General features: G+C 36.6%; 1 protein-coding gene across 2 annotated transcripts in view; it reads left to right on the forward strand.

Moving 5' to 3' along the window:
* The window catches only part of efr3a (EFR3 homolog A (S. cerevisiae)), a 133268-nt gene that overhangs the window by 81580 nt on the left and 25838 nt on the right, over positions 1 to 25850 (forward strand). For both annotated transcript variants that reach the window (XM_088919095.1, XM_088919094.1), the window contains exons 9-15: positions 5883 to 5961; positions 12030 to 12165; positions 15796 to 15954; positions 16995 to 17109; positions 20144 to 20195; positions 22357 to 22529; positions 23512 to 23587. In XM_088919095.1, the coding sequence (XP_088775221.1) occupies positions 5883 to 5961; positions 12030 to 12165; positions 15796 to 15954; positions 16995 to 17109; positions 20144 to 20195; positions 22357 to 22529; positions 23512 to 23587 (790 nt within the window). The remainder of the gene's footprint in view (positions 1 to 5882; positions 5962 to 12029; positions 12166 to 15795; positions 15955 to 16994; positions 17110 to 20143; positions 20196 to 22356; positions 22530 to 23511; positions 23588 to 25850) is intronic.

Here is a 25850-nt window from a genome sequence, read left to right on the forward strand (position 1 = left end):
GTTTTTGTTGTGTTGCTTCAGTCATATGAGCAAAGTACTGTATGTATGTTTTAAAGAGCGTTTTGCAGTTAGGGTTCTGACAAATTCATTTCAATGTTACAGAGTAAAACGTCAACACACATTGAAGCACAAGGATTGGTTATGCCTACAGTATATAGATAATATACATGTTATCCCTAAAACATTTAAGATTATTTTTCATTTTAGATTCTTAATAAAACAGTGTTCTGTATCCCTGCAGTTTATCTGTGCTCTTGGCCAGTCTTGCTTATTCTCATTTTGAATTTCTACAGTTTCAAAGCAAAGTCTATATTAAAGATTGGAGGTGGATTCTGGAGGTGAGGAAGAAAAGGCCTGTGTTACATAAATTTGAAAGGGGTGAGCTTTGTAGAGATGTCTCCTTAGAAGTGCTTGCTAGTGGCTGCAGGGTGATGCTAAGTTACCCTTTACTTGTCACCTGCTGTAGCTGTAGTTTTGCAGTTAGGGTTCTGGCAAATTCATTTCAGTTAATGTTGCAGAGTAAAACGTCAACACACATTGAAGCACACGGATTGGTTATGCTTATATAGATAATAATATACATGTTATACCTAAAACATTTAAGATTATTCAAATTTTGAATTATGGTGCGGTGGCTCTGTGGCTAAGGATCTGCGCCTGTGGCTGGAAGGTTGCCGGTTCATATCCCGCAGCCAACAGAGGAATCCTACTCTGTTGGGCCCCTGAGCAAGGTGCCGTATAAATGGCTGACCCCAAGCTTCTCTCCCTGTCTGGAGAGCAAGTTGTGGTATGCAAATTGACAAATTCCTAATAAAAGAAATTGTATATGGCCAATAAAGTGATCTTATCTTATCTTAGTCATGCTATAGAGAGCAAGAGGCTAACAGAGATGCAAGGACTGCTGCAGAATATTCTGTAGACAGCAGAGTCTTGTGTGTTATTAATAATGACTATAATCATAAACTTGCCTTTAAGCTTGCTTACTTTACATGGAGTACATTGGTATTCTAAGTCCAGAACGAAAATTGGCATGTAGGAAAGAAAAAAAGAATGTAGTCAAGAATGTAGTCTTTTTAATTTTTAGCTCAGAGTTGTCTTTTGTGCGGGATTTTATTTCACAACAGTGTTTAAAACAATGACGAGATGACACCTCTCTTTTGCCTTTAAAATTAATGTTCTCACATTTTTTAAAGACTTTTTTTGCCCTTGTTTCATTCCTTTTGTCTTTAGTGAAGCAGTCTTATGATAGATGCCTTCTCCTTCTTGAATAGCAGGTTTTAAGATGTGAAAACATCTTACATCTTCATCTGAAAAAAAAAATCTACAGTAATAGCTTGTCTGCCAGGTCACTGAGCAATAAATGCCTGGAAGCCACCTGGTTTCCAAGGGAATGAGTAGAAAATCAAAGAATGATTCTTAAAGAAAACACAGTGTTGAGCCACTAAGTGAATGCAAGTGATTGGCAGTTTTGACAGAAGATGACAGTGCTCATTAAGTTGTCAGTATTCTTGGAAGATTAGCAGTCATAACCAAGAAAGGGTTACAAATGCTATTTGCAAAGTTAACATCACAGTTTAACATTTGTCATGAAGAGAAAGGACTTTACAAGTTGTTATCAGCTGTTGTTAGGATGTTAGGCTGTTGACTGAAATTGATGAATGCAGAAGAGTAAGAGTGCAGATTAAATCTGTAAGGACAAGCATCTCAATGAACAGCTATTTTAAGAGAATTACATAGCTACAGTGATGGGAATACAATAAACAGCATCTTGTGTGTAGGCATTATGAATGCACAGCATGAAATACTTTACAGTTGGCTTGCTCTTCACTTGACAACAAAAGTCATGTACCTTTTCTGATTCAGTGAAGATTCTCTGATGTGATTTGTGTAGAACTCAAAGCAAACCACAGTGGTGCAACATGAAGTGTGTACAGATTTCTAAGAGACTGTAGTGCATTGCATCCAAAGGGAATTAAATTATATCATTCTATATTAGAGAAGAAATAGTTCCATCTGCAGGTCCAAACCTTTAACCAAGAATCTACTGTATAAGAAATAGCTGCAACTGATTTAATAATGGCTAAGCCTTTCTTTCTTTTCAAAGAAATATGCTTACAAAATGTTCTAATTTCTGTATGCTTATCATTTTGAAACATTTTTAACAGAATTTTATATTTAGAATGGTCTTTATTCATATACTCCAATGCCCATTAGGAGATCCACATTGCAAAATGTTTTTTTCCGAATTCAGAAGGAGACAATTCTGGGACAGGCAAGTAAGAGAAAATAATCAAATTGACCTTTTCTATAGTGAGCACTAAAACACACTTATTATAATTTCAACCAGTTCACAGAGGTTGGTGGAAAATGACCTTTTTATTGTAGATGCAACTGACATTTTATTGAATATGTCATAGGTAAATAGGTATATTCAGGATGCTGCTTACATACAGTACAGCACAACACAATCTACATCTGCAAAATATGCTTTACACAGTTATGCAGTTTTCAGATTGTTTTATGGTAATCTGACCAATTCCTTATGTAGTGCCTGGATAAGCATGTGGTTTTAACTAGTCTCTGAGCCATGGATGCAACACTTTGTTCCCAGTTAATTTCACCAGTGTTCAAAGCAGTTCAATTCCGGCGAGTAGAGTGTCCATGGTATGTATAACGCTCACGTTCCCATCTCCTATGTTATTGCATTAGAAGCATAAGGATGTGCATTATCCTACAGTAATGCCGTTTACATTGGAAGGAATGCCCAGGAAGGGTAATAGGTGAGTTCCCAGGACGGGGCAGATCACTGCAGCTCTATGCCATCGGATTGCAATCAATCACTGCAAGGAGAAGTCTGTATTGGCTAAACACCCCTGCCCAGATCATGACTTGTGGATCTTTCCATCTATTGGTCTATTGGGCCCAACCATTAGCATATCCGTTCCACATTAGATAACGTTCATAATGTTCAGGGTGGTCTACACCAAGCCATGATTCATTGCTAAAGGAGACTTGGTTTCATGGTGAGCAACAATGCACTAATTTACTCCAGTCTAATCACCTAGTCGCCTGTGACCAATCAGATTTGTTACTAAAGGATTTATTGTTTATTCAACATTCAAGGTCACTGTACTATATTGCAGTCATGAATGCCAATTAAACTAAATGATATGTATTTTATATTTATTAAATTAACTTTATTTTGCTAAATCCGCTCAGGTACAGTATACCTGTAAGTAGAATGATATGTTTCTGTTGATAGTATATTCAGTATATGTTTTGGAAAATTCTGGTACTCAAGCACCTCTTTAGTGGTTTGACCTTTGTGTTCTAGTCAAAATCAGAGACCCTTTCTATTGGTCTCTCTCCTTTTGAGATCTACTACCTTGAAGGATTCTGCCTACTTATAGCTCTTTTCATACATACATGTGAAACTCCTACAATGTGTTAACTTGTCAATGTTGATTTTTACTTCTGTTTCATTTTTTTTCTCTTTTGACTCCAAAAGAGCTTCAGGTATCTCTATAGAAAGTGAACAAACTGTGATAAAAAATTCAGCTACTGTATAAACACTCTTCTCTTTGTACCTCAACAATTTGTCCTTTAAAATGGAAGAAAAGCGAACATGTTATTAACGTCTGTGGGATGAGCACATGCTTTACATTCTACTGATTTCTACCATGGTTTGATGGAATTGCTTCTTTTATCTTGTAAGTGTGTTTCCTGCGTCAAAGGTAAACTCAGATAAAAGGCATGGCTTCCTGTCTCTTCCCAGATTAATTAAAGTGAGCGTAGTGCTCTGAAGTGCTAATTTATCTATTGACAGATGTGGCTGGTTTTAATGAAACCTGCCAGGATGTTAGTCTATCAGTATGGGTTAAAAGGAATATTTTTCTTTTTTTTTTGCCATGTAAAATATTTATACAGAACACACAGATACTGTGTGTGTATATATATATACTGTATTTACTTGTGAAGAACGTAAAAGCTTTATTGCATGAATCAATTGTTTTTGGTCTAAGATCTTAAACAGACCTCCTAAAGCATTCATCTGAAAGGTGTTTCCTAAAGTACATTAACATCTGTAGCGCTAGTCAAAGTTGGCTAGGTCATGCCGGTGAACCCTAATAAAGGAAAAACATCTGTCATTGACTGCCGATATTGACTGTATTTGTGTAAGAGGAAGAAATGGAAAAAATCCATCAGTATTGTGAAACAGCAACAGCTAATTAATAATCACAATTCATAGTGATGGCATCCTCTTAAAAATACGCCATATTCCTGAAAGCTGTTCCTTGTAAAATATTCCGATGAAAGTAAGGTGAAATTCTCGCCAAAATCAAGTTCGAATTCCTTGCTTCAGAGGTGTTTTACAACTTTGATGGTCCTCAATATGTTCACCCGGACATTTACAAGCATTATGATCAATGCCGGCTAGAGCTGAATGCTATTTCAGCAAGAGATTGGTTCACTTGGAGCTGCACTAACCTCCCAGGGAAAGAAACAATTAAAAAGCCCTAGCATGTGTTCTTCTTATCTGCTTCAATCAGCAGTGTGTAGTTTTATTGATCAAATTTAGAGACATTTGTTCCTGTTGAGGGTCAAAAAGCAAAGCGAAAATTCTTCAGCATTTTCCTAACTGATGTTAGTTAAAAAATCACTTCATTTCTTTTAGTCATTACTCAAATGTTACTTGTAAAGTGAAAAATTCTTCTGACCTTCACATCTTAACTACTTGAAAGTAGAACTCATTTGCTAATAAATATGCTTACAAAATTGTATGCAATGAATAAAATAAAGGATTTTTGAGAAATTTCATTCAAACATTTTAATCCCAAGTATAATAACTGAAAAGTACTATTTGCTATAAGGTATCTCATTGATGTTCTAATTACCTATGAAGAATTTTTGTAGTTTAATGTACTTAAGGGTTTTGCCAGATATTCAGTTATGATTCCAGGAAATGCTCTCGAGAATACTGCCGAGGAACTAATGCAAATGCTGATTGGACATTAAAATGCTCATAGACATGTTCAAATGCTTCCCCCGAGTCCATGCTACATGAGAATATGCGCTTTATCATAGGCCGAAGATGACAGCAACTTAATTTTATCATGTTTATAGTATAGATTCTTGTCAGACTGACATAGATGGGAAATCAATTAATTCGGGTTCCCTTGTAGTTTTCTTTGTTTTCTTCATCTTAATAAAGGTTGTATTGGCTAATAATTGTTACAAAACACTGCTATTTTACATTGACGTAAGTGTGTGTCACACGGCCTTTTTCATTGCCGTTTTGTATTAACTGTATTAAAATACGAAATGATATGGCAATGTACAGCAGGAGAAATGCACCTCAATATAATGGAAAATTATTTTATTAAAAGAGCCCCAGAGCAAAAGGAAAAAAAAAGACCTCATTACGACGCAGTGACTTCAACCAATTTCACAGTTCACAGATTTGTTTGTTTTAATTAAAATTGATTTAAAGAGAAGGGGAGATTAATTGTTTAAAGGACAATACAGCCACAAAACCTTTCCATCCCTCTTATTACTTGCAAGACCTATAGGTTGTACAGTTGGAGCTGTTAATAATACATTTCATTAAGGGAGACAAATAGGAAGGCTACTCTTAATTAATTTTCTTAAGCATAAGGTTTTTGACGTCTAGCAGTAGATCAATATACAGCATATATATATATATGATTGTTTCTAGAAGCAAACATGTAACCAACAAAATCTTTTGACCTACTGTATACAGTACTTCTATATTGATCAAGATGGATCAGTGGATTTCAATCACAAGCAAAATATATCCTACCTGTTATATTTGCATGTGGATATTTGTAAGCATGTTAACATATGGCTTCTTTTTATTGCAGGCATTTAGATAATCATCATCTCTGGGATCCTAATGAATTTGCTGTTTCGTGTTTCAAAATTATTATGTACTCCATTCAGGTATGTTTATGCATGCTTTGCTAAATAACCCTGCGTTCACTCTGTCTCACTTTTTGCAAAGCCAGTACTGTCTAGAAATCAAGTGTAACTATCACAACAATAATAACTAACAACAAACTTTGGATTGGGTCTAGCAGATTTGTGTCACGTTTTACTACATTAGTCATAGGCTGGTCAGTCTGGTGCCTGAGCAACTGCTCAGAATCAGAATACACAAAATCATTATATGTGTGCATTACTGCTGACACTTTTAGAATGTTAGTTCAAAAGCACAGGATTCTGGTGTGTAGTTTTTAGCATATTTAGTATGAGTTTGACACAGAGTGGGTTGCCCTGGTTGTGGGTGATACTAATGTGTAAACTGTGTAATGAAATAAGTCCTATCCCAGGGCTATGTCGTCAGTTTTACCCATCTTAAATCTGCGATATAACTCTTCTCTGCTTGTCAGTGCCCTGTGGTACTTAGCTGCTCAATGACTTAGATCTTGGAGACATTAAAAATGGAAATAAAATGGATAATCCATGTTGTTATAATGTTCAAAGGTCATCCAATTATGTTAAGGTCAAAGTATAATGCAGCCTAGAGGGAAATGTCTCTTGAGTATTTTGGTCAATAACCATTTTAAGAGTTACTCAAAGATATGTAACAGCAGCATTTTCAAACTCTAACATGCACAGAATAGACTGCAAGTTAGAAATTTAAAATGCTGTTTTTACCCTTTGTGTATAAAGAAGTGCCTCCTGTTCCTCAATTTAAATTATTTTCCTTGTAGTTCCCAATTGTGTCATCTGGCTTATGTTTCCCTTTCAATTCTGAAGAACTCAATTTGTTGATTTTATCAATGCCTTTGAGGATTTCAAATACTTAATACAGGTCTCCTTGTAGTTTTCTTTTTGTTCAAGATTAAAAGGATTCAGTTCTTTTACCCTGTCTATATAAGACCTTAATTTAAAACTGGGAAGGTATTTCATCACTCTTTTCTTTATTTTTATTCCATAACAATATGTTTTTGTTTTCTCTATTCTTAAAAATCATATTATAACAATAATAATTGCTTACACTTATATAGCGCTTTTCTGGACACTCCACTCAAAGCGCTTTACAGGTAATGGGGACTCCCCTCCACCACCACCAGTGTGCAGCCCCACCTGGATGATGCGACGGCAGCCATAGTGCGCCAGAATGCTCACCACACATCAGCTATCAGTGGGGAGCAGAGGAGAGTAATGAAGCCAATTCATAGATGGGGATTATTAGGAGGCCATGATTGGTAAGGGCCAATGGGAAATTTGGCCAGGGTGCTGGGGTTACACCCCTACTGTTTTCGAGAATATAAGTGTATTGTAAAATTTTAAAATAACATTGTTAGGATATGGCTAGTTGACGGAGACAGCAGCATCTTGCTAGACGGAGACTGACAGAGAATGCTGAAGAAGGATGTAGACAAGCCGAGATTGGGAGATTGTGGAAGCAAGATGGCAGTTGGGATCTGGCAGGACTGGGAGGCGAGTGCAGCTTTTAGGGCAGACACAGACAGAAGGGCTACACTGTTGTATGGGAGCCTGGCAGAGATCTGTGCCACAGGTCCGATGCTGAGAAGGCCACTGGCTGCACACAGGCAGAACAGGTACAGAACAGACTGGGCATCTTGTATCCTGATGCAGGTTAGCAATGCTGAGAGCAGTACCCAGTATGGAAGGTACAGTAACTCAATGACTGAGCACAGGATCAGTGGCAGATTAAGGTTTAAATACTGTGGGTGGACAAATAAAGCTCCCGTCAATTGGTCGAAGGAGGCTGGCACAATGTGTGTAACAATTTTTATAGTTTTTATTCATAAACCAAAATGCACTTGTGCAGCCACAGCTGTGTGTGAGGAGATTGTCTGCATCATTCATATAGGAAGACTTTTCAGAAATCCCAACCCTTTTTAAACAGTCTTTTTTCACACTTTTGAGTCATACAGTTCCCACAGCAGAACTAGTATCTGGTGGAGATAAGATGCAGTTTTCTCAGACAGCACTGTATTCTCTCAGGCACCCAGTGAGTCACTAAGATTGATGTATGGAAAGAGGTAGATATCATAGCCAACTCAAGTTCACCTAACCCAAGTGGTGCTCAGTCAGTTGTGCTCTTCTACTTGGTAAATACTGATCATTGTTGGTTAGTGGCATAGCCCAGACTGGAACTAATGAAGATTAGATAAGACTTCCTAAACTACACTCTGAGTACATACCTTTAGAAACTGAGCAGCTCTTTTTTTTCCTTTTCTCTTGGAAATTCTTCATGCATTTATGTTATCTGGACCAGGTCATATACTTCTTTCTGTAAATATTGTTCATCCGTTTGTGAATCTTTTCCAAGTTTCTTTCTGCTCTCTGTGGGGAATGTTATTTATTGCTCGCAGCTCAAGCACTTTCCATACCTGAATCAATTTCAAGCAGAAAACCACTGCCCTGCTGTGAATGAGATGTCAGTTAAATGTAGGTAAATGTGGGGTTTTATCCAAGGACATCAGTCTGGATTGGTTCGTTACTTTGTGTGTGTTTCTGAAATCTTTTGAACATCATAATAAGGTATTTCAGTGAGAACATGCTGTCCTGGAAAATATCAGTGAAAGAGCTTTAGGGGTTCTTTATATTCTAGACAGAGAGAAATGTTATATTGTTGTTGGGTTTTTTTTTAACATCCAATAGAAGGAGACCCCAGGGATCAGTTCATGAGCATTTGATGTTACCTGTCAGATACATTCCCTTTTTTAGTGCATGAGAATCCCTATGCAAGATAATTTGGGACCCCTAAAACGTGTACACTGCCAATTTTATTGGCATTGTTTCTCTGCATCACATCTGTAGGCAGTAGTCACCGTCTCTGGTGTTGTCACATACAGAATCAGAATAGAGCAGAACAGAGAGAATAATGACAAATACATCAAGCACCAGCTGCCGGGCCAATAGCTTTCCTGCTCCCGTCCATGAATGAATACCACTTTAAAACAGCTAAATTACTGCATGTGGATGACATACCTGTAGTACAAACAGAAACGTTATCCATGAAGAAGATACCTAAATTCATAGGCAGATGTCCATACAGTATCACAGCTTGTTAAAATTATCTGCTCGGTTCTTGGATTAAAAGAGAAGGGACTCTTGCGTGTTCCCAGGACCAAAATAAAACCATGACTTCTAACCATGGTGCAAGGCTTCGTGACCACATTACCTCAATTATGACACGTCTTCGCTGGCTCTCCATTGTGTTCAGTCTAAAACTTTACTTTGAACTTTTCGTGTTAAATCCCCACAATACTTAGTATCTTTCATTACTCCCTGTGCACCAAGCACGGCTTTATGCTCTGCTGAGACATATCTTTTATTAGTGTCTTCTTTTAGGTACAAACATCTCTGGGCGCATGCTTTCGGTCACCTTGCTCAACTCACTCCCTGCCAGTCTGAGAGATGTAAACTCTTCTACAGTTGTAAATCTAGATTCAAGCTATGTCTGTCTAGTCAAGCTTTTAATTGGTATCTTCTTTTTCCTTCATGTCTTCATTTCTTTATTTCTGTTTAATGTTATTGATATTTTGATTTATTTTTTTTATTTTTTTGTCTGTTTTTACCCTTTAAAGTGCCCCAAACACTGTGCACATACTTGGTGTACAGGGCACTGAAATAAATCCTTGTCATAAATTGCACTGTACATGTTAAATGACAGTGGTACAACCGAACAAACTACTCTTTCACCTCATACCTGAAGCACTTTAAATTCTCTATTCTGGATGTCTGAAAAAGATTAGTAAAAAAAAACATTTAAAAGTGACACATCCCAGAGAATTCATACCCAGTAACCTCACACAGTTGTCTCTTGTTTATTATCCAGAGCTCATTATGAGTCTGTTTTTTTTAAACAGGGAATATATTGTTCACCTTCCTAACACAACTGATCCCTGGTTACTAGATCCACTGGAACATGTTTAGCCTCAAACTGAATCTTAGAGCAGGCAAGTCTGTTGTTTGAATGCTGTTCAATATCAGGAATGCTTTGGGTGATCATTGCAGTGTGTGTTCTGGTGTTATCAATTAAGGCTTCATAAAAAATAAATGGAGGACAGTCAGCTCAATGACGTTTTCTTAATTTCCAGGCGGGGGTTGTGCAGTATCTACAGTATCTCCCAGTTATTGAATTCACTACAAAGTGAGCATCATTCACAGCAAAACTGGGGGAGAATGTTGAGTAAAAACTTTCTTAACAAGCAGGGGGCCAGTGAGTCATATCTCAAGTAATAAAATAGCTACTGGGTTTCATCACTTTATATAAAAATAAGCATACACACTCTCCCACCCCCACAGACATGGCTGTTGCACTCAGTGATTTATTAAAGACAGCACCGTTCAGATCTGTTCAGATCATTGCAGCAGGACATTCAGATAGAGGGTGTCTGTCCCCAATTTAGTGCTAAGGAAAGGAAAAACATTTGAGCCTGACATGAAAAGTCTCAAAATATCACACGAAAATGTCTGAAACTAAAAGTCCTCTCACCTTTGGTTCAATCAAGTTTGTTTTTTTTTTATTTCCCGAACTCTGGGAGCCTTCTTATCTACCTTTTATTATTTGTTTTTTTTCCCCTCCAAGTTCTAATGATGAAGTCATCTGTCAGGCTGGTCATGTCAATTTCATTTCATTCCAGCCGCTTCTCATTTCTTCTTCTATGGCTTACAAACTTGTCTCTTACATTTCCTGTGCTATTTAATTTTTTCGCCACCGGGCCCTGTCTTTTTTTTTTTTGTTTGTTTGATTTTCTCAGATTACCAACAGACAAAAGCCACCACTTCAAGTTCAGAAATCATTGATTGATCCAACTGACCCTTCATTTTAAAAGCGCCTTCATTTAAGATCAGGTCGGGGTTGCTCTGTAATCTCATTAGAGTGATGTTGACTGTAGATGTACTTGTTGGTGAAATAAGCCTACAAAAAAAGTAACTTTCCAAATGTTCATACTTGAAAAGGTCCTTTTAAGGTTAATCTCTCTGTAGTTGAATTGAGATATAATTCTCTTGTCTTGGGAAGTGCCATGGATTAATAGTAGAGGCAAGGCAGATGACATTTACACAGTAAGGAACAGAGTCTACTTGCTTTATTTATAATATGTTTGAATTTAAAGTTTATAACATTATTTATTTTTAATTTAACAGTTTCCAGGATCATGTGTTATGAGAAAAAAATGTTCTTTGGTTTTGACGTTGCTTACTGCAGTTCAGTTCAATACAATATGGGAAGATTTTTTTTTACTTTGAAACTTTGTTTTCCTAACTGAAACTTTCAATTGTAAGAGCTTCACATGGCCTAGAATATTGAGGATGTTTTCAACTGAACAGCTTCTGGAAAATTAACATCTTGGATAAAGTACAGTAGGACATTGCTGTTGTTTTTATACTTATTTTTATAGTTTTTTTGGCTAGTTGTTTGGCTATATGTATTTTTTCTAATTCAACAGTAAAAATGATATTACTTTGTGAAAAAAGAATGGGCTTCTCAAAATGACTGTACCCCATAAAAGATAATTCCAAATACAGATATAATAGGAACATCTAGAACTTTTTTTATTTTCGTCACAGAACTATTGTATACCTTCACAAACATTTTTTGATGAAATTACAGGAGGTGCTTCGTGAATTATCTAAGGCCTAAATGTAATTGTCCACATTTCCTTTACCTGTTACTTTAAATTTAAAAATGTATCTTTGTTTCAGAGGCCATCAGGCTCTAGAAAGGAAATGGAGGGATAGAGCCCCCTCTGCAAATGCACATGTACTGTACTTTAATATTTTTATAATCATTTTATGGACCTTTTGCTGTATTTTTCTTAGAAATATTGAGATACCATGTCTTTTATCAGTTTTATTTGGGATGTGTTGTATATTTCATTGCTTGCTTCATAAATTGCCTACCTTGGGGATGAATAAAGTACTTTGAATTGAATTGTATTTGACAGTCTTTCAATTTTCCAGGGTTCTAACTTTCTTACACTCATAGTTGTGGATGTTTGCTTAAAATCTGTTCTTATTTTTAGGCCCAGCATTCCCACCATGTAATACAGCAGGTTTTGGGCCACCTGGATGCTCACAACAAGGACACCCCTCGGGTCAGAGCAGGCATTGTGCAGGTCCTCCTGGAAACCGTTGCCATAGCGGCCAAAGGATCCATAGGTGAGGTTTTTGTTGTTGTTGTGTATGTTTCTCAAATGTCCATTATCCTGATCAGGAAACCCTCTGTCAAACCGCTGAAAGTGCTTTAGAATTTTGTTTTTAGTCACTGGTAACCACTGTCATGAACTGTCATTAATAGGGTACTGTAAGTTATGCTTTTCTTTGGATCAAAGTCCTAAATCAAGGCCTCTTGGCCATTAGAGATGTAATGACGCTCTTCATTGGAGTAGTTGTGTTAACCCTGACTAAAATTTCCTTTTAGGTTTGTATAGACTTACAGTAACTAACTGAATTTTCCTCCTTAATTCAGTTGTGAGCTATTTTCTCAGTTTTTCATCAGATCTGTATTGTGTGGCTGCACTTCAGTAATGGATGAAGTAGGTCCCTAGCTTAAATGTAGATTTTTGAGATCCTTTAGTAATCTAAAAAAAAGATCTATACAGATGTCCCTAATATACTTATTAATGTTCAGTTCTCCAAAGGACAAAGTGTCACGATGTACAGTACTTTATGTATTTTTCTTCAAGGCCTTGTAATTCAAATATTTCCCTCTGCTTACATTTAATTACATTGCAAGGCTCCTCATTATCTCTTCAAGGAACTTACTGAATAATGGTTGACCGATCATCCTAATGAACAAAACAATTATGTCACAAACATATACAGTATATAACTTATATACAGTATACATCATTATTGAATGTGGTCTTCGTTATACTAATGGGGGCATTCATGAAAAACTAATGTTAACCATAAAATTGAGTTCAGTTCATCTTTTTTTTAATAAAAAAATTGAATAAACATAATTACTTTGTGTGCTACTTTTACAGTCATAATTCATTTTTTGTTAACCTTCCAGCATACAATGCTTTAATTAGAATGGTCTGAGTGAAGAGTATGTGAATTTGTAGTACACAAAAGAAAATTTTACTTTCAGTACTTCATACTGTATACAATCATAATCTTTTCTTTCCTTGTCGTAAAGTTTGAAAACACTCTGAGCAACACAGCTGGGCAAGAGGAAATGCTTCTGAATGTGTGATGGACATTTTAATTTTGCAATGCCCCCCTACCCACCATCCGCCCTGCATTCACTTCTAAGCAGTCGGCTTTGAGATATTGTACAGTATGCTTCTTCAAGAGCCAATAGCATTGTTCCATGAAATAACTACAGTATGTACCATCTGAAGCTGCAGTTGTAACATGCCTGAAGTTTTTCTGTTGATCGATAAGCTGTAAGGCCATTGTGTTCACTTTCATGATGTCAGGTCACATTTACTGTAACAGAATGGCACGTTTTCTGAACGGTGAAGCAAAATAATTCATTGAAGTAAAACAAATTGAAGCGAAGGGACATTGATCACAGTTGCTAGAAAAATGCTTTTTCTCCCATACTTAATGTAATGAAAGTGCCTGGAGTTTGCCTTTCTCCAGAATTAAACCATAATATTTTACTTCTAATTTACAGTGTAGAACTACAAATAACTTTGATATACACAATTAAAATATGTCACTTCAGTGGATGTAACAGTGTGAAAATAGTAACAGCAATTGATCACATGTATACAGTAGCTTTTCATAACTACAGTACATGTACATTTTCTCAAAATATTGTTTCTTTAGTAATTTGTTTCTATGCATTTATCATTTTAATTTTCTGTCAGACCTATCTCTACCAACTATGATTTATGGGATTAAATCAGATCAGTGGGCTATTCCTTTCAAATGTCCAGATATTTTAAAAAGAGAATGAAATTAACAAAACTGCCTATGCAATCTCTGTGGCATCCCTAAAGTCCACCCCCTGAGTTTTCATGCAATCTGTGTAGTGTGTTTGCCCAATACCAAATGAAGCAATGTGAAATAATAGCATTTCACTACTCTAGGATTTAACAGGTAGAAGAATACTTTTAGACTGATTTTTTTATTGTCCCAGGCTGGTGTACTGCCACCTAAGCATTTTTAAGCCATCATTGACAATCAGTTTCTATTTCAGAGGAATTAACCGAGCACCAGATGTTTTTATGGGCAAAATGGAGGCATTTGCTATACCTCTACTCTAGATTATTCTACTAATATTCCAGTTAATGTGACACCTTTGTGGATCAGGAAATGAGCCTTTAATTGTTCGATGGGTTTTCCCTTCATCTGTCTGTCAATTGGTTTTAAATAAGAGCATTAGAAAGGTTATACAGTATATGAGAGGAGGCCATTTAGTCTATCTAACTTGTTTGGCTGCCAGTAGCTAATTGATCAGAAGACCTCATCCAGCCTTTTCTTGAAAGAAGACAAGATCTACATCAACATTATAGCTGGGTAACTTGTTTCAGACCCACACAGCTCTTAGAGTGTAATTATTTGTGTATCACAGCATTGCAAATTTAGCTGGCAATCTCAGGCTTGTCCGTCCCATGTAAATATCTACTGCAGGTTTCCAAAGGAAAGCAAGCTTTACTTTCTTTTTTAACTTTGCGATGTATTTTGCTTTAGAATAAGCCCTTAAAAGTCAAATCCATTAATCATTTGTTTCAATTACAGCCAGAAGCTGAATTCTTCCACTTAGAAAAAAAAAATCTTTATATTTACTATATGCTTTTCTATTTTTTCTGAAATTGTTTGCAATTAGGACACTAAACTTAACATTAATACTTGTCCCACATGATTTGACTTGCCATAAAGGGTAGAAGTCTAAGGGACTGATCTTTATAATTTTGTTTACATTATTATGGGCCATATTATTTCAATATTGGCATCTATCACATAGGTATAGCATTTACTTTGTTGAGAAACTGAATGTTAATGTATTGTGCAACACCAACATTAGAGCATGAAACAAAATCAAGTGTAAGTTCTTGAGCCATCCTTCAGCAGAATGTGTAATAGGCTTGAAATCACATAGAAAAAGTGGAGAAATAATGTGTCCTTTCTGAACATAAAGCTTAACTCAAGTTACACAAAATCTATTCTATCCTGGAAAATGTTTTAAAATAATCATTTGGATACACTTCCTTTCAGACAGTTATGTTCATTCTTATATGCAAGTAGAGGATCCATGACAGATCTTTCTAACAGATAGTTTATCACCCTAATGTTTTCTTCCTTTCATTTGTCTAGCTCTTTTTCCTGTGCATTATAAATTGTCATAAAACTGTCCCGGAAGAAGGAAAGAAACACACCCACAAAAAAGACAGATTTAAACAAAAGAATGTAATGTAGTGTGGGTCATTTTTCACACCGTTAAAAAGACCTGATTTGAGAATGTTCATTTCAGATTAGTCTAATAGTGGGATACTTTGAGGTGGTTGGCTGGATAAGATTTTTAGCTTTGTTTTCTGGACAATATTTCAGCTCTACCCCCTATTTTACTATCACCTTTCCTATAACTTGTTTCACCCCTGGACATTTAATTTCAAACCTGTTCATAAGGGATTCTACTTTCTAGTGCATGTATCACTTCAAAAACCCAGGCAATGGACAAGAGAAAAACACTGAACTCAAAAACTACTGTGATGTATCCTATTAACAATGTCCCTGCCTTTTGCTTCTCAGAAATTTGTTTTATCACTACTGTACATGTACTGTACAGTATGCACCAAAACTATTAAATATAATGTGGATGTTCCTTTCTAGGCCCTACAGTGCTTGAGGTGTTCAACACCTTGCTGAAGCACCTGCGGATGAGTGTGGACTTTGAGCTGGGAGACAGGCGCAACTCGGCGAGCAGTGTGAGCACCAACTCCCGAGAGAGCGAGGAGAGGATAGTGCAGAATGCCATCATCCAGACCATTGGTGAGCATGAGAAAATACTCGCTGGCCCATCTTGTTTGTGCAGTAAAGAGCACAGCCGTGTTAAAATTAGCCTGGCTTTCTCCATGGTACTGTACTTGTTCAGATGTGGTATAAATACCAGGCTTTTGCATGAGTATCAGAATTGAGGAAGTTGAGGGCACTTACCAGCATGTTTCTGTTTTTCCCATATTGTACTTTACATTTAGTGGAAGTTGTCTTGATAAAGGTACCCATTATATTTATGGCATAGCTTTGAATTTTTTCCTTCCCTTCAGCAAAAATTGAAAAGGCTAGGCTTCACAAACTCCTAGAGCAATATTGTTTTTTAAATGAAAAAATAGAGTATTAAAAAAAAGGCTGTAGGCATACTGTGCAAAGAAGTATCGGAACAGTTTTAGTATTCATGTCTTCATTTGTATTGGTGTGTATATACAGTACAATATACCCATAAAGTATACCAATTTGTAGGTACACGCTTATACAGTACTTTAACATTGACCTCTGCAGAGTGGTAGAAACAACATTACAGAGTGTACCAGTGGTTGTGGCATGTGGCACTGTTGCTATTAAAGGTTAAAACATATTAATCTTCAATTTAAGTGTAGTAATAAATGGATTAAAAGTTCATAAAATGAGAACACAAACTCAGAATGAAAACAGGGGGAATGCTGGCTAGTGCTGCTGTCACACTGCTGTGGGGTCCTGGGTTCTATTCTGGGCTTGTGCACTTGTCTTTGTGGTGTCTGCCTGTTCTCGCTGTGTTTGAATGGGTGGTTCCCAGGTGCTCTGGTTTCCTCTGACCTCCCATGCACAAGCTGGGTAGGTTGGATTGGCTTGTCTTTTTCTTCTTGGGCCTGTGACGGTCTGGGTGCTCCACCCGGAGAGAGTGCTGTGATGTGTCTGATGTCCTTCCTTGCGCTCCACACTTCTAGGCCAGGCTGCAACGTGCCCCAGCTCGTTTAAGCTGTTAAACAGCGTTTAAGCTGTTTTCTGACAATGGCTGGATGAGGTTTGTTGTTTTTTTTTTCTCATACATGCAGGATTCTTTGGAGGGAATCTCCCAGATTATCAGCGGGCAGAGGTTATGATGTTCATAATGGGGAAAGTCCCAGTATACGGAACACCCTGTCATACTCTGGATACTGCACAAATCGGGTATGTGTTGCTTTGTTTGTGAACTTAAACCAATGGTCTCCAGCCCATAGATCTGTAACAAGGTTGGGTGGATCCCATGGGTCTCTAAATGCTAGTGTGGAACACATTTTGCTAGTGTGGAACACATTTTAATTAGCATTAAATCATTTAGGTGCCATTTATATTTGAGTTCAACCATTTCAGCTCACTGATAAGTGTGTAGCATGTGCTGTATTTGTTCAGTGCTACAGTACAGTATATTGTTTTTATTGAATCTATAGAATACATCCATGGTTTGCAACAATAATGAGTGGTAACCTGGACCGTCTAAAATGGTATCAAAGTACTATTTCAGTGTGGAGTGGGAAAATAAATTTTGGTTCACATCTGTAAAAGATAAAACTGTCTTCTATGTTATCAGATAGGTATATCCATAATTGAAAGGAGGATTTTGAAGCAACACCACACAGCAATTGATAATATTGACATAATAACAGGACCCCATTCACATAGAGGATAAGGGAAAAAAATGCAACTTATATTCTGAGTATCAAATTAATTTAATATTCTATGTGTAGTGTATTCTTAAACACTAATAACTTTTGGATATTTTGATAATGTTTTTGTTATCATTTTAATTAACTACGCATGATTGTGATATAATCAGATTTCTGTGCAAACACCTCTGTAGTAAGGAAATTAATTAGTCATAGATGTTGTGGTGATTTAACCTGCAGAATGTCAAGCCTGGTTAAAATCAAGACAGAAAAAATGCAGAAAGGTATAAATATGCCTCACTTATGAAGAAAATAATGTCTTTGTGGCATTGATATTTTGGAACAGCACTTCAGGTGGACTCAGTTGTAGTGAAGCAGAATCTTCTTCAGAAGTGAGTGAAGGTCTTGTATAAGCCACCCTATTATACTTCATTGAGTGTGGCTCAGAATTGCACAACTAGTTTGGATTGGGAGGCCCAAGTGCGATCGTTTTTGCAGGAGTCACTGCAGATTTGTGGTTATTGTTGCCAGTTTGACAACTCAGTGATACGATAATCGAGTCCTGGGATCTTTCTTGCCCCTTCTGCAAGATTTAAGCAGGAAAGCATTCATTCATCCTCTTCTGCTCTTGTAGCAACAGTTTTCTTGTGAGTTGAGAATGTGGCAGCCATGGGTGCCCAGACATGAGTCCCATTTAAAATGTGAGACTAAGCTGGAAAGATTTGTGGAATGTAGGTCTTAGAGACCGCTGAACAGATTCAGGCTCTAAAAGAGGAAAGGGCAGAACCCATGAACACAGCGTTTTTTAAACTGATGCAAAGCCTTCTTCACTTGGACTGCTTGTATTGCTTCCAACAGTATCTGAGCACACTACTAGCCTGTGAATTTCACAGTTGTCCAACTATCTTGGTGATGAATGTTAAATTAACACACTGTATATGAATTTACCTCTGTCGTGTATGTTCAAAAACATGTCTGTGCAGCTGCTACAAAAAGAGACATATTCACAGATTCATAGAAGTATGTAACAGTTTTTTAATTTTTTTAACATTCCATATAAAATGCTGGAAAAATAATGCATGATTGTGGTATTAATGAGGCTCCAAAGGTAAATCTTTCTCCAGTGTTTCTGAAATATTCATTAATTCCTACTATTTTTTCTTTTTTCTCTTATTTGGAAAACAGCAGCAGGTAAAGAATCATGATTTTCTTGACACCAGCCTTCGATCTCATTATTTTTCCCTCATTGCTTTAGCTTTTTCTGTGTGCAGCCTTTGTCACTAAGCCTTAAAAGCCAGTAGAGAAATTGGTAATTAGCTTGATAGACTAACACCTTGTTTCCAAAGTCTTTGTTCTACCAGCAGCCCTTCTTCATAAATTTCATTTAATTTCTCCTCTTAAGAAGATGTCCCCATTTTATTTCACACGGAATGATGGTACTGCAAGTAATCCCTTGTTCTCTGGTGCTTATTTGATTAATCCAAAATCAAAAGAACGCCTTTTTTTTTCTCCTTGCACGGAATGGGCATTTGCTGAAAATAAAAGATTTATAGCCTGTCCTTAATTCAGGAAACCTGCTGATAGCAGCATTCACACGCCTTAAAAAACTGGAGCCAGCCAGCCGAGGTGCAGTAAATCATGTTTTTGTCCATTCTTTTTTAATTTCTACACTGACGCAGCTATACAGTACACTAACAGTATGCACTCAGACATGTAATTATTGGTGGTGTGAGGATAAAAGAGCAGCGCTTTACATTTTGTTCCTGCTAATGAGCTCCTCTCATCTTAAGAGCTGACTTTCTAATTCACAGGTACATACTGCTCTCTTGTGAGTTTGTGCATTTACTTTTGTTTTAGTCCCTTCTTTGTAGAAACTGTTTTACAGAGTCCTATTTAACCTGAACAGTAACTGGACAAACTCTGGAAACTGCCAACCTGTATTACAGGCAAATTAGAAAATGCAATACTTGCAAAATATCCTGTTAGATTGTTCCCATGACTGGGGAATTAAAACGGAGGAAGATGAAAGAATCTCAGATTGTGAAGATCTGCTAACTAAAATGATTGAAATTCAGTGTCTAGTACAATGCACTTTCAAGCTGACTAGTATTATGCCAGTAAGAACATTTGAAACAGTGATGTAAACATGCACCAACTATATACAAAGAGCTTTGATTAATTTCTAGATAAAATTTGGGTCCAATGCTAATTTGGAATGAATTCTTTACAGAGGTGTGATTCAAAGTAGGGCAGAATGAATTTGTGGGAGTTAGAATCTTGGATTCTGGGTTTGGCTCTGGATTGGCATACTTTCTACATGCAATTTTATTGTTCCTTAATGTCTTTCTTCCAAAGACGTGCAGCCTAGGTTCATTGTTTTTTTCTGAATTGCACTTGTGTGTGGCTTTCTGATATTGGATGGATGGATACTGTAGGTCAATTTATAAATCTATACAATGGCATAAGCACTGTTCTCAGATTTTACATAAAGTAACAATTGTACATTTGCTTTCATAAACATATTTAACCTGAAACAGGTCATTGTCTGTTTTTTGCAGGGACCTGGGGACTAAACGCATTCAGGTCATGCTTTTGAGGTCACTTATTATGGTAGGTATTTTTTTAATAATGTGACAGTTTCCCTTAACATACTGTTCGGTACAAAACAGGCTGTAGTGAACATGATAGAGGTCATGTGGTAGAGCACTAAGAGTTTCATGTCACATTTACATACAATACTCTTTCATGTATTAATTTGCTGCTTTTTTCAACTTAATTTTTAAGTCGCTGATGTTTGTATTTGGACCACAATGTCAAATTCTGCATAATTTAAAAACTGAGCTTGCTGGTCTATCTGCAATGCAGTAATGGAGAAATCACGTACTGTAAGGTTTTATTCTTTAATTTACTCCTTTTTTCCATTAATCAAGTTGGCATATTGACTTTTTTTACATACATTCAATGTATCAAAGAAACATTTATGCTGTATATTCATCCTACATTGAATTGTGCTAGAGCTCCACACAATTATTCTTTGTGTCTGTATTCACACAAAATCCAAACCTCCCCAGAACTGTCAGAACATATAAATTATTGTCCACTTCCAAAAACTGTTGAACAATGTGTCAGGTTATAAACTGGTTTCATTAAGACAGGTCTTCTAATGAATAACAACCATGTTCTGCAGAGTGTGAGTCACCTTTTCTTCAAGGCAAATTAATGACATTCTTAGGGGCTTTAACACACCATACCACTACACAAGAACAAAGAAAAAAAGAATGAAGATCATAAAATATAAAATATGAGGTCAGGAGTTTCAGTTTAGGATTAATGGATTCATGCCAGTCTGCGTATTACTATTAACTATACCTATTAACTTGTCTATTGTTACTTCTTGTATATAATCAAGTTTTTAAAACAAATACACACCAGAAATAAATACATTTTTTCTCTCATTTTTTATCTGTTTAAAAGTACAATAATCTTTCTGAGGATTTTATTCCTTCTGTGGATTATTCATCTGTCATATTATGGCCATTCTTAGGAGCAATTATTGTCTAGTGCAAAAGATACCGAATTGGTCAACTAAGAAGCAAGCACATCAGTGTGAATTGTTCTTTACAGTGAACGCTGATTTATAAATGTTATCAAGGTGACCCCTGTGGCCACCTTTTCAAGAACTAGAGTAGTACTCAAGGTGTTTTAGGTAAGTAATCGGTCTCATTTAAGACAAAATGATTTGATTCTTATACTTTCTTCCATCTTACAAAGGTATATTAGTCTGAATGCTTTCAAACAAGCTTTTGCTGTTCTGGAAGTATCAAAGCATGCATATAAGGTTAGCAGTTTGGCTGTATTCATGTTATATTTGCCCCATCTTAACATGTGGTAAGATAAGGTACCATAAATTCCAATGGCAATGATGAAATGCAATCTGCACAATTTCCAGAATGTGAATGTAAATTATTCTTTAGCGGTAAAAATGTGCTGTTTTATATTCCTTAACAGAGTATGTTGAAAGGTTAGCCTATTTTTAGCTTGCTGCAGCTCCAAGGCGAATCGGAGGTCCTTGTTCTGTGTCCATGGGTACAGTTTAAAGCAATTTACTTGCCTGCAGTTGCTTCCAGCCAAAGCTTAATAAATCCAAGCAGTCAAAAGGTCATCCTGTTTAATCACAAGGCAGACGTCTTATTTCCTGCGAAGAAGGTTTTTTAGACATTTTAAATGTGCTTTCCTGCAGAGCTTTATCTTACTTAAGATCAAATGTTTCTTTTGATTCCTATCACTTTCCACATAGGTACAGATTAAACCCTGTGCCGCAATCGTTTGCTCTCCACTGGGGATGAACAGCTGAGCCATGTGGTTCTTGGTTCAAAATTCTCTTTTTATAAGCAGAATGTGATAGAGTTACCGTGCTTGACTACATTTCATATTTAGCTCACACTGGTAGTCTATAATCTGCATCGCTGTTGGAAATAAATGAAAAATACGACGAAAGACTGGAATATTTGTACTTGCACAGTAGTGTACAGTATATCGTAGTATGTACAGAAGCATATAGTAAATGTATCTTTTACAATGGTTATTTTCAAATATGAGTCAGGGTCTGAACGCATAATTTGCAACTGTCTACTGTCCATAGGAATTCGTGGAAGGCCACAAATTAGAAAGGTCACAGTAGAAGCTACTGCTTCTTTTTCCTAAGTATTTCTACCTGCCACCTTTGCACTGTCTAATGAGCTGCATCTCTTGCCATGGCCTTGCATGCCAGGTGACCTCAGGTTACAAGGCGAAGACCATAGCCGCGGCCCTCCCCGCGCCCTTCCTGGACCCTTTGTTTTCAATCTCCCTCATGGAGGACAGTGAATTGAGGCAGCTCGTCTTGGAGATTCTGCACAACCTCATCGATCGCCATGATAACAGGGCCAAGCTGCGTGGGATAAGGTAAAGTTTGTATCTTTGATTTATGTGGGTCACTGTCAAGATGGTTGTCACTGGCCTGGTATCAGTGTTACCAGGAAGGTAACCCCAAGAAGGGCAGTGGAGCTCTTTATTCTCAAGTTTCACAATTGTCACACAAAAAAGTCACAAAAATGAGTCAGCCTTTCTCTCTGTAGCAGAGTTCTATTGAGCAGTCTTTATGCTTTTCTCCTGGCTGCCACACGCACCTGCTGAGAAGACAGAAGCCATTAGGTGAGGAGGAGCTCAGCTGTCAGGTTTCAGGACAGGAGTGCAGTGGCCAACAGCTGGCTACTCCTAGGCAGGGACTCATACTGACTGCCTGTCACAGTGGTTTTTCATGATCCACTTGTAAGTTTTGCCTGATCCTGTGAAACATGGGACAGTCTGCTGTCACTACACTGCTTGTTGTATATGGTGTATGCACTCATCTGTTTATGGATCAGTATTTCTTTTTTATGAGCAGTGCATTTTATTAAAAAGCAAAAGGTGACGAATGGTATGACAAAAAATGGAAGCTCAGAAAAATTAAAAATAAGCAAAAGGGATAAATTAGATACATTATGAAGACTTTAAATAGTATTTTCTACTAAATCTTGCCATATATTGCATTATCCCTGATTGTGGATGAGAACTCTACAGGGTTTTATATTTCTATATTTGAGTATAAAATATTTTATATTTACAAGCTTACATCCAAAGTTACATCCAAGTTACATCCAAAGTTTTTAAGACACCCAGTAAGTTATAATTAAAGTGAATGGAGGCTATATATACACTATGGTGTATACAGAAGAGTTGTTAAGATGACTTATGGTACCTGCCAGCAATTCTTAAATCATGGCTTTGTTTAGTATGAATATTTTACTGCTTAAGAATCAGTAGTACTTCCCCACATCTCTTAACTTCACTGCTGTTGAGTTTTCATTACAAACTGTTAAAAATGTTTTCTCCATATTGATTGTAGAATTATCCCAGATGTATCAGCTTTGAAGATCAAAAGAGAGAAGATCTCTAAACAAGATGTCAGCTTCATGAAAAAGGTAAAATAATATATATATAATGATTTTCCACTTAGTACCCTAAACCCTAATTACGTTTAATAGTACAACACCATGTGTATTTGTAGTAAAAGTATGTAATTGTCGTCTGTCAGCTATGAGTCTGTGTTCTACACGTAAATCACTCCGAAATCTGGTTATATTTATTATTGATTAGTTGTTGAGAATTTTTTCTCAACAATATTGACTTTGTGTGAATCTAGTCTAATCATTCCCTCTGTATAATAAATAATAAATTATTATTCCTCTTTCTGACAATGCTAGATGGAGACCTAGGGATTAGGCCCATGACACTTTGCTTTGCCAGAAAGTTGCACACTTGGTAGGGGATTAAGCTGCACAAAAATGTAATTTGCTCGGCTTCCATTTGTCTCTAGAGATCCATTAGCAAGCCGAAGAAATGTGGTGGTCACAGCTGAGGACCCAGCAGTTTTCAGTAAGGGCATTCGTGCAGTAGGGGGCATTGAAAAGAAAGGAAGCGATAGAGGTACTCTTGCAGAGTTATTAGAGCAAGCTTGCATGGTGCCAGCTGGCAGTATATGTGACTGCATTCTCAGCCATTGTTCCTCACTGTGAGTGGTTCAAGTCCTTCAAGTTCACTCACAGGTAGATAGTTAAGCAACAGGGAGTGTATTGATCTATATGCCAAAAGCTTTATTTTCCGGGTACAGATCATTTTTGTCCATAACGTTTCTCTTGCGCTTGACGTCAAGTGTTTTTTTGGATGCCTTAACCAAAAATCTGTTTGCATGTATGAACTTTTTTCATCTGTTAGCAAATATGCCTTTTGGCTTTGTGATTTGCCTAAGGACGAAAAAAATGTATTTTTCTACTTCTAACTTAGAAGAAGAAAATACAAATAAAAAATTCTTTGTAGTGAATTTTATGGGAGCTTTGTGTGAATGACACAGAAATGGCCACAGTGGGTACCTTGTGCTCCAAAATTCATTTCTTCTTTTTCTTATTAACTTGTAAAGGGAAAAAGATGATAGGCTTCAGTAGTTTAGATTCTAGAGAAGTAGTTGGAGAAGATATTGCAGTGACATACTATTTCCTTTATTTTTTTAGAATGCTGTTTAGCTTGAAGCTTTTAGCTAACATCCATAACTTGTGAAAAATTAGAGCATGTGAAGATAAATTTAATAGCAGTAAATGACAGAATTCAATAATACACTGTATTATTTTTTACTAATGAGATGTGACCTGTGAATTATTGTGAATTGTGTGACCTGTATTACTGTGACTTTAAGTTTAAAACATAATTTGGAGACAGATGCAGTACTAATAGAATTAAAGATGATTTGCATTCTCAGGTTTACAGTAAGTGGAAAATTTTTGTCTTATTTGAAATATCAATAGCAGAGTTGGGAACTGTATTTTTAAAGAAAGAATATATAAAAAGCAAATATTATTGGTTTTAATACCTGTTATATTCCTCTCCTTGCCTAATGCCCAACTACTTTTCTATACTGTTGTTTTTTTATAACCCTTCCCCAGCTAAATGTCAGTGTCACTCCCTTTCCCAGACTTCAGGAATATTGAAAGAGACCTGTGACTCTCTGTGTCATATTAACCTATTTCTTTTTGGATATGTTGAGATACTGTATATTACATACCCTTCAACACATTGTGTCACATGTTTTGGGCTATTCTCTGCAAGACAACATCCAGTTATAATAATGCCACAAAAAAACTTTAACCTTAATCAAAATGATATAATATCAAATGAACTGTGTACAATATATGTGTGTGTGTGTGTGTAAACAGTGGTATCTTAGGTTTGAATTAGAAAAAATAACAAACACATTGACAATAAAAATGTGGTTTAATTAGCAAAGGAAGAGATTCTAGGGTGACATCAAAGTTCTTGGCAGTAGAGGAGGGAACAATTGTGATAGAATGAAGAAAAATGGAGGTAGAGAATCATAATCTGTGATGGAAAACAGAACAGTTTCAGTAATGTGTAGAACAGAAACTAAACTGGAAGGAGCCAAATAAGGAGTAGCCAATACCAAAATGTGCAGTTGTTGTAGAACTGCTTGCTTAACATACTGTAAAAAAGAAAAGTAAAGAAACAGGTTGAGAATCCAGGGGAGGAGAGAGTGTTAAACATTTGGAAAATGTTTTGTGATTACACCGGATAGTGGACTTTTGATATTTTTATAAAAACATACTTTATTAATTAAGTACTGGAATGGAGGAAAGTCATGTCTTTAAGGTTAAGAGTGTGAAGTGGCAGTGAACA

This window comes from Atractosteus spatula, chromosome 6 (assembly GCF_055471065.1).
Source record: "Atractosteus spatula isolate fAtrSpa1 chromosome 6, fAtrSpa1.hap1, whole genome shotgun sequence".
Lineage (NCBI taxonomy): Eukaryota > Metazoa > Chordata > Actinopteri > Semionotiformes > Lepisosteidae > Atractosteus > Atractosteus spatula.